Source organism: Penicillium manginii (assembly GCF_028828005.1).
Source record: "Penicillium manginii strain IBT 31320 chromosome Unknown utg000010l:1.0-1143873.0:1.0-1144522.0, whole genome shotgun sequence".
NCBI lineage: Eukaryota > Fungi > Ascomycota > Eurotiomycetes > Eurotiales > Aspergillaceae > Penicillium > Penicillium manginii.
Genome location: NW_026643111.1, coordinates 636,915 through 650,815, shown reverse-complemented (window position 1 = coordinate 650,815; position 13,901 = coordinate 636,915). Strand labels below are relative to the sequence as shown.

General features: G+C 46.8%; 6 protein-coding genes across 6 annotated transcripts; 4 read left to right on the top strand and 2 right to left on the bottom strand.

Annotated features, from left to right (window-relative positions):
* Positions 1-309: 309 nt before the first annotated feature.
* N7533_013139 (TauD/TfdA dioxygenase family protein) lies at positions 310-1,500 on the top strand (the record flags this gene model as incomplete). The annotated part of the gene is made up of 2 exons (XM_057109789.1): positions 310-403; positions 470-1,500. The coding sequence occupies 2 exons, from the start codon at positions 310-312 to the stop codon at positions 1,498-1,500; spliced, it is 1,125 nt and encodes a 374-aa protein (XP_056953374.1).
* A 145-nt stretch (positions 1,501-1,645) lies between these two features.
* N7533_013138 (uncharacterized protein) lies at positions 1,646-4,225 on the bottom strand (the record flags this gene model as incomplete). The annotated part of the gene is made up of 8 exons (XM_057109788.1): positions 1,646-1,886; positions 1,974-2,074; positions 2,162-2,439; positions 2,494-2,554; positions 2,615-2,726; positions 2,788-2,993; positions 3,047-3,235; positions 3,305-4,225. 8 exons carry the CDS (start codon positions 4,223-4,225, stop codon positions 1,646-1,648), a joined length of 2,109 nt encoding a protein of 702 aa, XP_056953373.1.
* A 555-nt stretch (positions 4,226-4,780) lies between these two features.
* Positions 4,781-5,285, bottom strand: N7533_013137 (uncharacterized protein; the record flags this gene model as incomplete). The annotated part of the gene is made up of 2 exons (XM_057109787.1): positions 4,781-5,011; positions 5,103-5,285. The coding sequence occupies 2 exons, from the start codon at positions 5,283-5,285 to the stop codon at positions 4,781-4,783; spliced, it is 414 nt and encodes a 137-aa protein (XP_056953372.1).
* Positions 5,286-5,635: 350 nt separating this feature from the next.
* N7533_013136 (putative hydrolase, alpha/beta fold family) lies at positions 5,636-7,359 on the top strand (the record flags this gene model as incomplete). Its single annotated transcript, XM_057109786.1, has 5 exons — positions 5,636-6,409; positions 6,483-6,643; positions 6,708-6,788; positions 6,860-6,983; positions 7,045-7,359. The coding sequence occupies 5 exons, from the start codon at positions 5,636-5,638 to the stop codon at positions 7,357-7,359; spliced, it is 1,455 nt and encodes a 484-aa protein (XP_056953371.1).
* A 3,354-nt stretch (positions 7,360-10,713) lies between these two features.
* Positions 10,714-11,443, top strand: N7533_013135 (uncharacterized protein; the record flags this gene model as incomplete). The annotated part of the gene is made up of 2 exons (XM_057109785.1): positions 10,714-10,911; positions 10,943-11,443. The coding sequence occupies 2 exons, from the start codon at positions 10,714-10,716 to the stop codon at positions 11,441-11,443; spliced, it is 699 nt and encodes a 232-aa protein (XP_056953370.1).
* A 991-nt stretch (positions 11,444-12,434) lies between these two features.
* Positions 12,435-12,944, top strand: N7533_013134 (uncharacterized protein; the record flags this gene model as incomplete). The annotated part of the gene is made up of 2 exons (XM_057109784.1): positions 12,435-12,701; positions 12,885-12,944. 2 exons carry the CDS (start codon positions 12,435-12,437, stop codon positions 12,942-12,944), a joined length of 327 nt encoding a protein of 108 aa, XP_056953369.1.
* Between the last annotated feature and the right edge of the window lie 957 nt (positions 12,945-13,901).

Sequence of the window (13,901 nt, the reverse complement as noted above, 5' to 3'; positions counted from 1 at the left end):
ATGGAGGCGGAGCGGGTGAGTTCGGAAATTCACCCACTTCCTCTTTGGGGGAGATCTCGACCGCATCATCGCGAATAGATTGTACAGATATCTTATCTAAGGTATACAGTTGGATTTTTAACTTGAAGAAACACGAAACATCGCGAGTAAACAGTTTAACTAGGATGAGTTTCCACAAGTCACCCGCATCAATGATCGGCTTCATAAAGTCCGCGGAGGTTGGCCATGTATAAAGACACCAGATATCTAAAAATTCAATGACAATAATCTATCTGCATCCCGAGAAACTGCTCTTCGGAAATAGACAAAATGGCCGTGGATCTTAGCCCTCTACCTAAGACGACGGAGTCTCAAGTAGACTTCGGAGCCGAACTAAGCGGATTGAATATCGAGGACCTGAGTGGTGAGTTCAAATTGTTATAGATCAGCACATAATCTCGATGCACGCACTAACTCCATAACTTCAAAGATTCCGACTTCATCATCCTCCGCAAATGCCTCTACGAAAACCAAGTAGTAGTGATAAAAGACCAAAAAAACCTCACCCCACGCGCCCAATACGAACTCACCCGACGCTTCGACCCATCCGCCGGCCTCTACAGCCACGGCAAATCCATCGACAAGCGCAGCGTCCTACACGCAGATTTAACTACAATCCCCAACCAGCCTCAAGTGCAGGTCATTGGAAGTGGCCAAGTCGCCGAATACGAAGGCCTATCCAACCTAAACCTGAAACATCCCCACCACAAAGCATTCCACAAGAAACCGATCCCACCTGCCGAAGATGCCGACTTCACACATTTCTATCGCTGGCATATCGACTCGGCCATGTATAATCTCGACCCCCCATTGGTAACCTCCTTGCTAGCGGTACAAGTCCCCAGTGATCGCCGCCAAACACTTCGCTACGATGACGAAACAGATACAACCCTCGACGTCCCGCTCGGAACAACGGCTTTCTTCAGCGGCTATCGTCTTTACGAATTGCTCACAGAGGAAGAGAAGCACTTTGTCCGCACCAGCAAAGTCGAGTACGCACCACACCCCTACATCTGGATGAGCAAGGCGAAATCCCGCTCCAACGGCCTGGGCATAATCTCCGAAGGACTCGAACTGTCCGAGAACGAATTACCACCCTTCGAAGAATCGAAGATAAAGACGTATCCAATGGCGTGGAAGAATCCCATCACGAACAAACTGGCAATGATGGTGTACCCGACCTGTGTGCGGAAAATTCATCTCGAGAATGGGGACGTTCTGGACGATCTGGCTGAGATTCGAGAGCGGCTTTACGGACTGCAGAGAAGGGCGATTGAGCCGCAGCTTGTTTATGCACATGATTGGAAGGAGGGGGATTTGGTGCTTTTTAATAATCATGGCTTGATGCATTCTATTGTGGGGTCGTTTAAGGAAGATGAAGTTCGTCTTTTTAGACAGTGTAATATGGCGGCTAGTCGGCCTCCGTTGGGTCCGGGGGATAATTTGCCTGAGGCTGAATGATAGGCCATGAACAAATTGATTCTTTGAGCTTCACAATTAATCTAAGACACATTCAAAGAGAGAGGATAGACTTTCCGTTCAAATTCCATGTCAATATCAACTCATCTTACAATGTCGTCGGCTCACAGAATTCTCTTAGTTCAGCTCAACCCATGAAGAACCATGGCTCCCGTCCAGCCCGCAGGCTCTCTGCGGGTAGTTTCATTGGGACGGGAATTGTGCCATTGAATAAATTGAGCTCTGAGCCAGATCCCGAGCTGTTCGAAGCGGTCATTGTTGTATTGGTGGTGGATGTTTCGCCAGTAACCGGAACCAGAACGCCACATTCCCAGTTCCGACAATTGAGTTTCGGCTCGCCAGTAGTGCGGTCCTTAACAAGACGACCCCTTAGACATAAGTGTTAGTAAACCCAGAAACTCCAAGAAAGGAAAGAGATAGTCCATGATAGTCCAGCCATGCTTCTTCCCACTTACCAGGCAGATTCCGAGAGATTGGCACTTCCAACGTAAGCCCATCCGCTGCAATCAGAGCCATCTGGGAGGTGAATTGGTTCCGAAGGTCTGACAAAAGCAATCTAAGATAAATGGACATTAGCAGTGCATTAGACCCAGAGTATAAAGATACAAATGTCAGATAATATTCGGAACTGTGGCCAACAAACCTTGTTATGCATGAGAACATCACGCTGGCTCTGACAATCCTTCAAGACATGCTTTGGTAATTTAGGACTATTCCAGTACTTCGAGCCGAAGCAAACCGTCCCCCCAATATCCTGTGGTCGACGACCTGCTGCTTGGGCTACAGCCTTCACGGTTTCCTGGGAGGGGAAGAAGACTCGGAACCGATCTTTCCATTCCTCGCAGGGCCTTAGTAAGGGGCTATTTGCTTTTGCAGCTGGCTTTGTGTTGCGGAATTGATAGTCTGTACATCCATCATCGCCTGAGAGGATTTAGTATTGAATCAAATCATGTTAAAATGGACAGGCGGTGTTACCTTTGCAAGCGAGATAAATTCCGCGAAGAAGATCTTCGTTGAGTGCGCCAAGAGAAGATGTCTATTGAGATGGTTAGAAAGGAGTTTTGTCCAGCAGATATCTGACAATACTGTAACTTACTATGAAATCAACGTTGACTGGCGATTGTGTTCGTAGGCCTAAATTTGACACGGCACGGCCTAGCCCCGTATATCCGGTCCATCTCCAGGTTTCGTTGGTGTGAGATCCACCACTGCAAGGGAGAATTAAAAGGTGAATCTTTCGACAACAGAGCAACTAGACGCGCAACTCACATTGAATGTACAAAGGCGTATCGCGCAGTTTTTTTAAAGTCAAACTTTGCCAACTTTTCAATAACCCCTTGTGGATATGAGCTGGCCTTGAGAAAAATGACGAGATCGTTGTAGAATTGCGTGTAGGTATCGTCGTTGGTGTCATCAGATAAGCTCTTCCCGCCAGTCGTCTTTGATTTCAGAGGTAGATCTATGATGAAAACAGTCTGGTCATATTAGTATCCCACGGCGCTCATCTTTTCGGGGCAATGGAACTGACATTTTCCATCAAATTGTGCACGCCCCAGTCGACTTGAATCAAATTGGCAGTGGGAACGACGATTCGAAGATATTCGGTGTGAAAAAGCAGCATCAATTTAGAGTGCATGATATTGATCTGGCCATCCAGTGAAGGGAAACAAAATCGAAGATTGGGGATGCCTGCAGCATCTGCCTCATACATCGGGCGCTATTTGCAAAGTTAATAATCTCCCATTCATGTCGCTAGAAAGGGGGGGGGTCGGTTTGTTTCGCTTACCTCTTCATTTGGGGCGTGAACCACAAGCAGAACCCTAGTCTTCTTTGTGTTGAGTTTCCCAAGAATCCATTCCATATCCCATAAGAATGAACTGAGAACGGCGAGTTCCAAGTCATCTTTCTGCAGCACTTCTTCGATCGAGATGTCGTCGTGCTTGCGTTGGGAGTTGGCCAAGCGCGTTTTCTTCACTATCCCAGCTGGCCACTGAATTCCTTCTCTGGAAGGGAGCTGGAAATTGACTGTCGGTGGCGCGCTGCGTTGGGTGTTGACAGTCGGGGCAGGTTGAGTTGGAGCTGTTTGAGCCTCGGGTTTTGGAGAGAGATATTTGACGTTGACGACTTCATAGCCAGGCGAGCCCAGCCTCTGATTGCGGTTCAATGGGCGCTTTCCCTTTTCATCGGAGGCAACTTGAGATGATACAGCCGTCAAGATCTGATGGGAGCCCAGAATGTCAACTCCAGGCGAAGGAGAAGTCCTAGCGGCCTTGGGGGCACGCTCGGGTGAGGCATCGACTTCCGAGGCCTTGCGTTTGCTCAGACGCATGAGGCGTTCTTGCTCCATTTGCTTGCGATCGAGGCCAAATATCCCGTGGGTTGCTGGCTGAATACTGGAAGAACTTTGAGCGCCTGTGTCCTGACGCTGAGGCGAATGTTTAGGAGGGGATTTGTTGGCCTGAGGCGATGTATTGGCCAGTGACAGTGCGATAGCACGTTTGAGATCGGAATCATCCTCTTCAGCATTTGTGTCGGCTTCATTGTCAGTATCTGAGCCGACCACCGAGTTTGATTTGGGAAAAACGACGTGCACATCTGACTCGTCATCGGACTCTTTTGTCAAGTCCACAACGTGCTTTTTAGTCTCTTTGAGCGAAGCTTTGATTGCTGCCGCGATCATGGCATCCTCTGAGTTTTCAGAGGCCATGTTGATGGTCGGAGTTTGGCTAAAAGTAAGTGCTTGGATGAGATGAAGTTGACAGTACGGGTAGATGACAGGATGTTGATTTCCGGGGTTGCAAATGACGCAGTGCGAGATACGCGCCGGCGTCAGTTTGGCATCAACTGGCAACTTCGACCAAAGGGAGATGGAATGCTCTTGCCATCTGAAAAAGAAGAAAAGATGGAAAATCAAGTCTGGATGGATTTTAGTCTTCACTCGGCGTTGTTACAAAGTTATCTTCAATCCACCGCCCCTGCCGCATTGTTTATCGCAGGTCACGTGAATAACATCCGTATATCACAGTTGATATCAACATAAACATCTATTTTATGAACTAACATATGAGAGAATGCATTCCCCAAAATATTTTTGATTATTAGTAGCAGCTTTATGACACAGATGGTCTTAGATATATGACAACTAGGACCGTGTATAGTGCTGCTCTGCCAAGTGACATGTAATGCCCGGAAATTCAAGAAAATAGCAGTCTAGTGCTTTCATGTGCCGTGAAATATTATATTCATTACATCATTCCGAGACCTAGCTGGTCTCTTCTTCCTCCAGGATTGTTGAGGACAAGAAGCGCTCGTTCTTTATCTTGGCTTCCCAGTCATAAGGCTCTTCTTTGGGAGGGACAAGCTCTCTGGAATCAGATGTTTGAGGTGAGGGATACAGGTGTAGGAGCTGAGTCAGGGCATCGCCGGTGAAATAAAGGCATAGCCCTACAATGACTCCGGTAAACACGGCTCCAGTGATGAAGAGAATGAAGGCCTAGGGATGGGTCAGTTGATCATTATACAAAAAATGGAAAATAAAAAGATGCAAATGAAATATCGAGGATTCCATCAGTGTCGCTTCATACCTCGAATTTGAGCAATACTCGTAAGGGCCACAATGCTATGGAGAGTAGACCATGGGTGATGTATAATAAGGGGGAGACCAGGAGGCTCAGCAAGGAGAGAAGGTAAGATAGAAGCTGAGACAGGATGTTGAAGAGAAATCCCAGAGCGAAGAAGAGGGGGTCAATGAAGTTTCTCAACTCCATCGGGTAAAGCCGAGCTGAAGTAGAAGATGTGAAGTGGTCAAGATTCAAGTAAAGGAGCTCTCCGAGTGGAACAGTGGAACCCCTCAAGGTTCAGGCACTCAGGCACTAAGGTACCAAGGCATCAACCTCCACAGGAGCCAGGCATCAACATGCTGAGTCATCCAGATTTGAGCCGAGGTCCATTTCGAATTTGGAACAGTTCCAAGATTCGCCAATTTGGCAATTCGAGATTTGCGATTTATTCCAATCTCTCGACTAATACCGTCGAATTCCTTACATCTCGTGTTGCATTACCGTTCGCGCTTGCCTTTTGCATAGTATCTTCCATTTATTGCATGAGATACACCCTAATGTCGGCGATCGCATCAGACCTACTCGCTACCTTCCCCATATCATTGCTCTTATCAGGGCTGGTCGCTATGGGGCTTCTTTCATGGCTTCGTCCCTCGGGTCGCGTTTCCTTCTACCACGCCAAGGATAACCGACTACTCTTGACCAAAGTCTCCAAGTCCGGCACAAAGGAGCAGACATCCCTGGTGGATATCTGCCGGGACGCGACTCCAGAATCATGCAACCTGAACCCATTCCTCTTCAATGGTCATTTGCAAACGGTCTGGACGACCTTGAAGCACGACAATGTCCCCGTTTACTATAAGCGCAAGATGTTCGAGTCGGAAACGCCCATGTTTGCCGGCTCGTATGCCATTGATTTTGCTGTGAGGCCGTACGACATGCCCCCAAGCGGGGAACTCACCGACCAGGCGAGAAAGTATACCCAACCCGACGGTCTCCCACCGCGTACATCTTTCTACTCTGAAGAAGAGCTTTCTACTCTGCCATCTGATGACACAAAGCCTATGCTGGTTCTTCTCCACGGGTTGAGTGGTGGTTCTCATGAAGTCTATCTGCGTCATATTCTTGCCCCTCTCGTGGAAGATGGCGCTTGGGAGGCATGTGTGGTTAACTCGCGAGGCTGCGCCCAAACAAAGATTAGCACTGGAGTGCTGTACAATGCCCGCGCAACATGGGACGTCCGCCAATCCGTGAAATGGCTCAGGAAGAACTTCCCTAATCGCCCCCTATTTGGTATCGGATTCTCGCTCGGTGCGAATATTCTCGCTAATGTACGTTCGCCGACTCCAAGAAAAGCATGTCAACAAATTATTTGCTTCGACTAACTCGGATGATGTTGTATAGTACCTCGGAGAAGAGGGCGAAGACTGCCAGTTGAAGGCAGCTGTGATCTGCGCAAGCCCTTGGAACTTGGATATTGGATCGGCTAATTTGCAGTCGACCTTCCTCGGTCGGGAAGCGTACAGCAAAACGATGGGCACTAACATGAAGAAACTCTTCAAATCGTGAGTTTTCGTTTTCAATGAGCCCTTGGTGTCATGAGATTGCCACTCACACTACTACCACCAGACACATCGAGGAAATTTCAAAGAACCCCCGCATCGACCCTGAGGCTGTGATGAGCATCACCTATCTGCACGAATTCGACCGGTAAGAAAGCTTACACACGCGATCTCTGCGTACTGACATGAACATGTCTTTACTAACATTGCATCATTCAGCCACCTACAGTGTCCTACTTGGGGATACCCGACCGAAGGCGCATACTACCGCGACGCCTCCTCAACAGACGCTATGCTCAACATCCGAATTCCGTTCCTTTGTGTCCAGGCCGAAGATGATCCCGTAAGAAACCTCAGCTCCAAACCCCCCTGGCTGAAAAAAGTGCTATACTAACAATTCCCAGATTGCTTCATACGACGCCCTCCCATTCCAAGAAATGGCCCAAACACCATACGGTGTCATGGTTACTACATCATGGGGCGGCCACTTGGGATGGTTTGAGTTCGGAGGCGCTCGGTGGTTCGTGAAGCCGGTCAATAATTTCTTGAATAAGATGGCTCGGGAAATAGACACTAATATCCCTGGTGTTGTTGAAAACCCTGCAAAGCTGCCGGGTCAGATTGCCAGCCACCCTGGTCCTGGCAAGGATGTCGATGCGGCTCCTCGGCCTGAGTTCCATCCTGTGCTGCGGAAGCTGGATATGAAGTTCCAGAAATAGATGGGGATGTACATGAAGCCAGACTTGAGCTGCTAGACAGCCCGGTTCGGCGGGGCTCTTTTCCATAGATTGATAGATTTACATTTCATAAATAATAGACAGCGCTTGTTTATCATCATAAGAATGTGTCTGTTGAATATAAATCGTTTGCTACCATTACGAATCCCGAGGTCCATGCAGCGGGATTGAGACGATGCTCGCTCAATTAGCGCCATATGGCGGTCCAAAAATTAAAGCCTGATATAGCAGAGCTGCAGTAAAAATAGCAGGAGCAAAGAGATACGCAAAAAAAGAAAAAAAGAAAAAAGATGTGACCAGACCCGGGCTCGATCCGAGGACCTCATCGGTGTTAACGATGCGTCATAACCAACTAGACTATCCGGCCGCTTGATGTATTTGCAGTTCCGTTTCTGGCTATATGATCCAAAACGTAATTCACGTGGAGTTACGATCTCACATACCGTACCAGAAAGACCGCCGAGGTAACTACTGGTCGATAAAATAGATTATCCACTACGCCTCTGGTTTGAGTGGGCTTTTCACGTCCAATATAATGGCAGATTCTACTAGAACTGAAAAGTTTGCCACTTCCACGTATCTACATTTTTGTCAAACCTTTCGCTCTAAAGTCGATTGAATTGGATATTACTTTATCTCGAGGCGGCACCGTCTGTAACCACCTGAACAAATCACCGGTTCAATGGAAGCTGTTTCAGTTCTTGCGTCTCAGTGTGGGTTACGGTGGCAAGCAGTGCTGGTGGCAGTGCTGCAAGACCCTGCCAGTGGCATTCAAGTTATGGGCAGACCTCGTGGGACTCTCACACCTCCAATATACTTCAAATCCACTAGTACTACTAGTATATTTTTGTATTATTGCCATTGATTAGAAAAAGTGACTCTCTTTGTCACTCCTGGGATTGGACATGTTACTGATTGAGGATACTATCTTCAAAATTCATTCAAGAAAGGCCGATAACACTCCGGGTCTGGTCACATCTCTTTTTGCCTTTTGTGAATATTTTCTGCTGATTTTTTTGAAGTCGAGTACGCCGTGTAAATCACAATGAGACCGACATAAATCTACCCGCTGGATCTATCATTTTCCCCGGGAATTTCATTTGAAATCTATTGTCCACTCCATAAGTATAAGAGTTATCTTGCTTTGCTTTGAACTAACTATAACTCGCGTGATATATGATGCAAAATAAGGGCCTGTGAGCAGGGCTATACCTGAGTCACTTGCGTGGTCAGGTGCTACGCCTAACAGTTTTAGGCTTATCTGCCAGGAGACCCTTACCTCAAAAGTCAGGCCAGCCTCAATTGACCAGAAAGGTCCTTCCCATGAAGGTTTTGTGTCCAATGCCAAGTTCGCTGAACACACTGGCAACGAAGATGTAATCCGGTACACAGTCTAATATAACCGAAGCTCTCTTCTCATTCCATTGTATTCCATCGCACCAGTAGTTTAACCTTGATCTGGACATCTCAAAAGAAGGAGGGACGAGATATAAGCGCATTAGCTTACCCAAATCCGCACATGCAACTTTGCCAAGGCCTTCCACTTGATAAAACCGGAGGTAAGACTGTACTCCTCTTGACTAAAACGCTCCCCCAGGCTAAAAGAAGCTACTGGAGTGGCAATTGCTGTGCTCGTCTGGATTGTCCATAGCCTTGGAATATTTGACGTGTGTTTAAAGTTTCCGTAGCGAGCGTCACCTCTGCAGGCTATAGCATGACCACCACAATAGCTCCAGCCTCTAGTTCACTTACAATCTATTTGTTAGGCATTATTCTGCTCTCAGAGCTTACCCACATAGAAACATATATACCGTCCATTGTAGAAGAAAAACTCGAGTGTGTGAACCATCCAAAAAAAGGCAGATTTGAACCTTTATTTCCTTTGTTATCTAACAACCTTGGAATATAAGACCATGACAAATAGTAGTTCTGGTGTTAGTTCCGGCTTCTGGATTATCGGCTCTAGAGGTTCCAGACCTCCACATGGGTAGGGTTGGAGATTCCTGGAACTTAATGGAGGTTTAATTTCAAGTTCCAAGGTTATAGTACCGCGAGCTTGGCCCTGGACGCCCGGGCCTGGATATCTAGGTATATATATATTCCTGTTAATCAACCGTTCAATTCAAGTTCACTGGAAGGCTCAATAAGTTGGCAGCATATTAGCTGCGGGCAGAGACTCGGACAGAATGCACATGCCTTTGAACTGGAGGATTATATTCCAAGGTTTGCTTTGTTTATGAAATGACTATCTTACGGTCAGTTTGCCATCTTTTAGGGATTTGATTACAGCTTCGGAGCGGTCTTAGCGGTCTTTTGGCTGTAATCTCGTTTTTCTTCTTATAGCCATAAAACGCGACGTTATTCATCAATGGCCGGATAGTCTAGTTGGTTATGACGCATCGTTAACACCGATGAGGTCCTCGGATCGAGCCCGGGTCTGGTCACATTTCTTTTTGCTTTTGCCCTAGGTGGATCCCTTGCCTCTCTTGATAGAACGCAGTGATCACTGCAGTCCAAAGCTTGAATTTTTGCATCTCGCTATCTCGCAATCATAATTAAATATACTGGTGGCATCCTGGCAGTCACACAAGTGCTAGGCTTTATCTTGTATGCCTCCGTCACATCCAAGACTCCATTTCCCAATTCCTCCGCAGCCATATCTACAAACCCGTAAAGGGAAAACGAAATTGCACGAAGGGAAAAGGGGAAAACCGTAGAAAAAAAAATCTCGCATATCTATCAAAGTTGTTGAGAAGTCTCATTTGATTTTCTCGAAATTAAGAGCGATGTGATCCAGGGGAATTTGGCGTTGGCTTTGTGTTTAAGTGGCTAATATATATGCTACCTAGGTAGGAAAAAGAAAACGAGGAACTGGAGGCTCCAAACAACATGATATGTGGGCTTATGTTGTCTCGCTGGCCCCTGCCAAAGACTCTTCGGGTTTCTAGCAGGCCATAGCGGGGCCGGGAGCCAAGATCATGACCATTGAGCAATTCCCCATGAAGCGCCCCTAGGCAGCCGATAAATAGGTACACGGAGCCCCTCCTTTGGAATCCATTGACTTTATCGTTTTACTGAAAGTTCCGATAGCCTCTAAGTTGTCTTGTTGAGCTTGCAGGCATCAAATCACACACGGCTCTGTATAGAGGCTTCAGATTCGGATATGAACAACTGCTACCGCGCTCCAGAATATCCGAATACCACACCAAGCGCCTTTGCTTCGCAATACTCAAGACTTTACCCAACATGCCACCTAAAAAGTAACTGAGCAGTCCCGATCTGTATACGGTGGGATGAATTTCAGCCCTAGCTATCGAACGTGCAGCGGCTGTTTGAATGCTTGATGAGCGCCATACAAAACCCACCGGTTTTATTCAGCACGAATCGGATAAGAATTCCTACAGCTGGGGTCGAATTGACGAGCATAATGTTGTAATTGCGTCTCTTGCCCCGGGTGTCTATGGTATAACCTCTGCCGCTATAACAACATCGGGTCTTCTTGCTTCTTTACCTCAAATTCGAATCGGTCTTCTGGTCGGGATTGGTGGGCCTATCTCACGGCCAGAACAGTGATTTGCGACTAGGTGATGTCGTCGTAAGCAAGCCCAGTGGAACACACGGAGGAGTTATTCAGTATGATATAGGGAAGGCCACGGCTGGCGGATGGGATCGTAAGGACTGTCTAGGTCTACCACCTCAAGTGTTACTTAACGCCGTGACGCATATTGAGGCTGAGCATATTATAGATGATTCTCGCATCTCTGAATTTCTCCAGGATTTACCGCCAAAAGTGACACAGTCGATAGATGGTTATGTTTATCAGGGGTCCGAGAATGATCGTCTGTTCAAATCGTCATCCTACCACCAGCCAGGCGATGACTGCAGTGTTTGTGAAACTGCTGAGCGGGGGTTCAGCGCAAGAAGCGCCCTGATGATGAGCCACAAGTCCATTAAGGAACTATTGGATCAGGCAACGTCCTTGTTAAAGACGCGCAAAGAAGGGATCAAATCCTGGTTGATGTCGCAAAGGATATCATTTGCCTGGAAATGGAAGCGGCGGGATTGATGATGAACTTTCCCTGTCTTGTTATCAGAGGAACTTCGGACTACGCTGATGCACATAAAAATTATCGCTGGTAGAAGTATGCTTCCGCGACCGCGGCCTGCTATGCTAAGGAGCTACTTGGCTATGTTCCTTCGAGGGAACTCCAGGTCACACCGACAGCTGCCGAAGCAATGAAGTCCAGTTAGTAGACCTTCTGAATATTTAAAGATGGAAACTAACACGAATGAAGTTAGTTAAGATATAAAAGTCATCCAGAAGGGCATCCAAAATTTGCAATCAGAAAATAGTATGACTAGTCTACGATCATGGCCCTCGCCTATAGACGTTTCGACTGATCTCCAACACGCGCCCGGAAAGCAACATGACGGAACAGAATCTTGATTTCTTGGTAGCCGGATATTGGAGCAATGGAAGCATGGGAGACGATACATCTGGCTGAATGGAATTCCAGGAAGCGGTAAGACTATTATCTGCGCAACAGTCGTTGATCATTTTTCAGAAGGCCTTTCACACTCTGTCCTCTATTTCTTCTGCAATAGCAACGATGCAAGCAAGCAGTCTGTGGAAAAGATTGTACGCTCGCTCATATTTCAGCTGTATGCAAAATCCGCTGATTGCCAAAGGGAGCTGGATCGTCTTTTTGACTCTTTCACAAAAGAAAAGCAACCGCTTTTGAGCACACTGTTCACAACATTCCAAGGAATGGTAAAAAACATGGAAAGTGCTTTATAATAATTGACGCTCTCGATGAGTGTGGCGAAAGAGCCGAGCTCCTCAAGAGGCTTCAGACGTTGGGGCAGAACGATGCTGTACAGTTCATTTTTACCAGTCGTAGAGAAGAAGATACCGAAACCGCACTAACTCCCTGGATCTTCACACCCTTCGCGAGCAGCTCAGATCCCTTCCAAGAACTTTACATGAAACCTACATTGTATCTCTGATACTGGAGACAGGCATTGAGGTGAACGCGGTTGGGCTTATAAATGGACAGATGTGCACACCATTGGTTGCCGCTGCTTGGGGGAGGTATGGTGACAACGCTAGTGGGGACTACACAGAGATCATCCGAATGCTACTCGAAAGAAACGCAGATATCGAGGCGCTCGGATACCTAGAAAAAGGCATTTCTGGAACTCTGCTCTTCATTGCGGCTGTTTGTGGCAACGGGGAAATTGTTCAGCTTCTTTTGGATTTCGGAGCTCAGAAGGGTATGGGAGGAACTGCATATGACCCGAATGGTTATGAGATTGATGCTAGCGTATCTGTATTGCTAACATTATGGGGAAATAAAAATCGCAGATCTGCTACCGCACTCAGAAGTTTAAAACGAGGAGTCAATCACCTAAAGGAACTCCAGGGCTCGTCTGACGGGACTGAACCCAACTCTACCAATTCTGGCAGTAAAAAAAAAAATTATAACATATACACAAAAGGCAAAAAGAGATGTGACCAGACCCGGGCTCGATCCGAGGACCTCATCGGTGTTAACGATGCGTCATAACCAACTAGACTATCCGGCCAACTTGATGATCAAAGGCCTCACTTTTGCCGCTATTACCTAAAGACAAATAAGCCCGGATCTTTTTGGAGTTTGCGACTGTACAATTCCTCCAGCCATTCTCCCTTTTTTGACCGCTTCTCCGTCCAAATTTGTCATTTCTCCAAGACTGCTTAGATCGGAACTAAGTTTCTCATCGGGGCTTCAATTGGCTCTTAAATTCTCGAAAGTCGCGCTGTTCAAATAATCCTTTGGGCAATGACAGGCGCGCATCCCACGAGTTCCAATTTAGTGATGAGGGCGCCGAGAAAGCTCCCATTTCCCCCATGCATTTTTGCCACGGCAGAACTTTTGAACTCTTCTTACCTAGTGTAGCTGCAGACGAGGCGGTCAATAGTAGATGATTAAGATAGACTAACCTTGGAACAGCCATATGACCTTTGAACTCTCGACAGACAGAGAAGCTGATGTGAGGCCAGCCATGAATTTACTTCTGTCCAGGGGGTGCTTCCTCCCTCTCGACATACGCTTGAAGATTGCCCCCAAGTGTAATGAGTCGAGCTGGGCTGGGGTTTAAACACAAAATATACAAATATCCATGGATAGGATTAATGTCAGGCTGGAAATTCTTTTTCTCTTGATTGGTTGCATGATGCATTGCGCAGAACTTTCTCATAATATCCAGTTGGCTGAAATCGTCGATTGATACTAGTATTTTTAATTCACGGCCGCACGCTACATTGAAGCAATTGAGGCGGCGGAAAGAAGCTCAACTCAATCAAACCAAGAAGCATATTAGCCACCGAGATCGTAGATATAATCCAATTATAGGAACGAATAGTCTTGGGATCCATCATAATACTCATTTAGCTTCAATACCTGACTTGGAAACTTTTTGTATAAACCATGCGTAGAAGATAACACATTCATGGCTTTCTTCTTAGAACTGTCACCACCGCT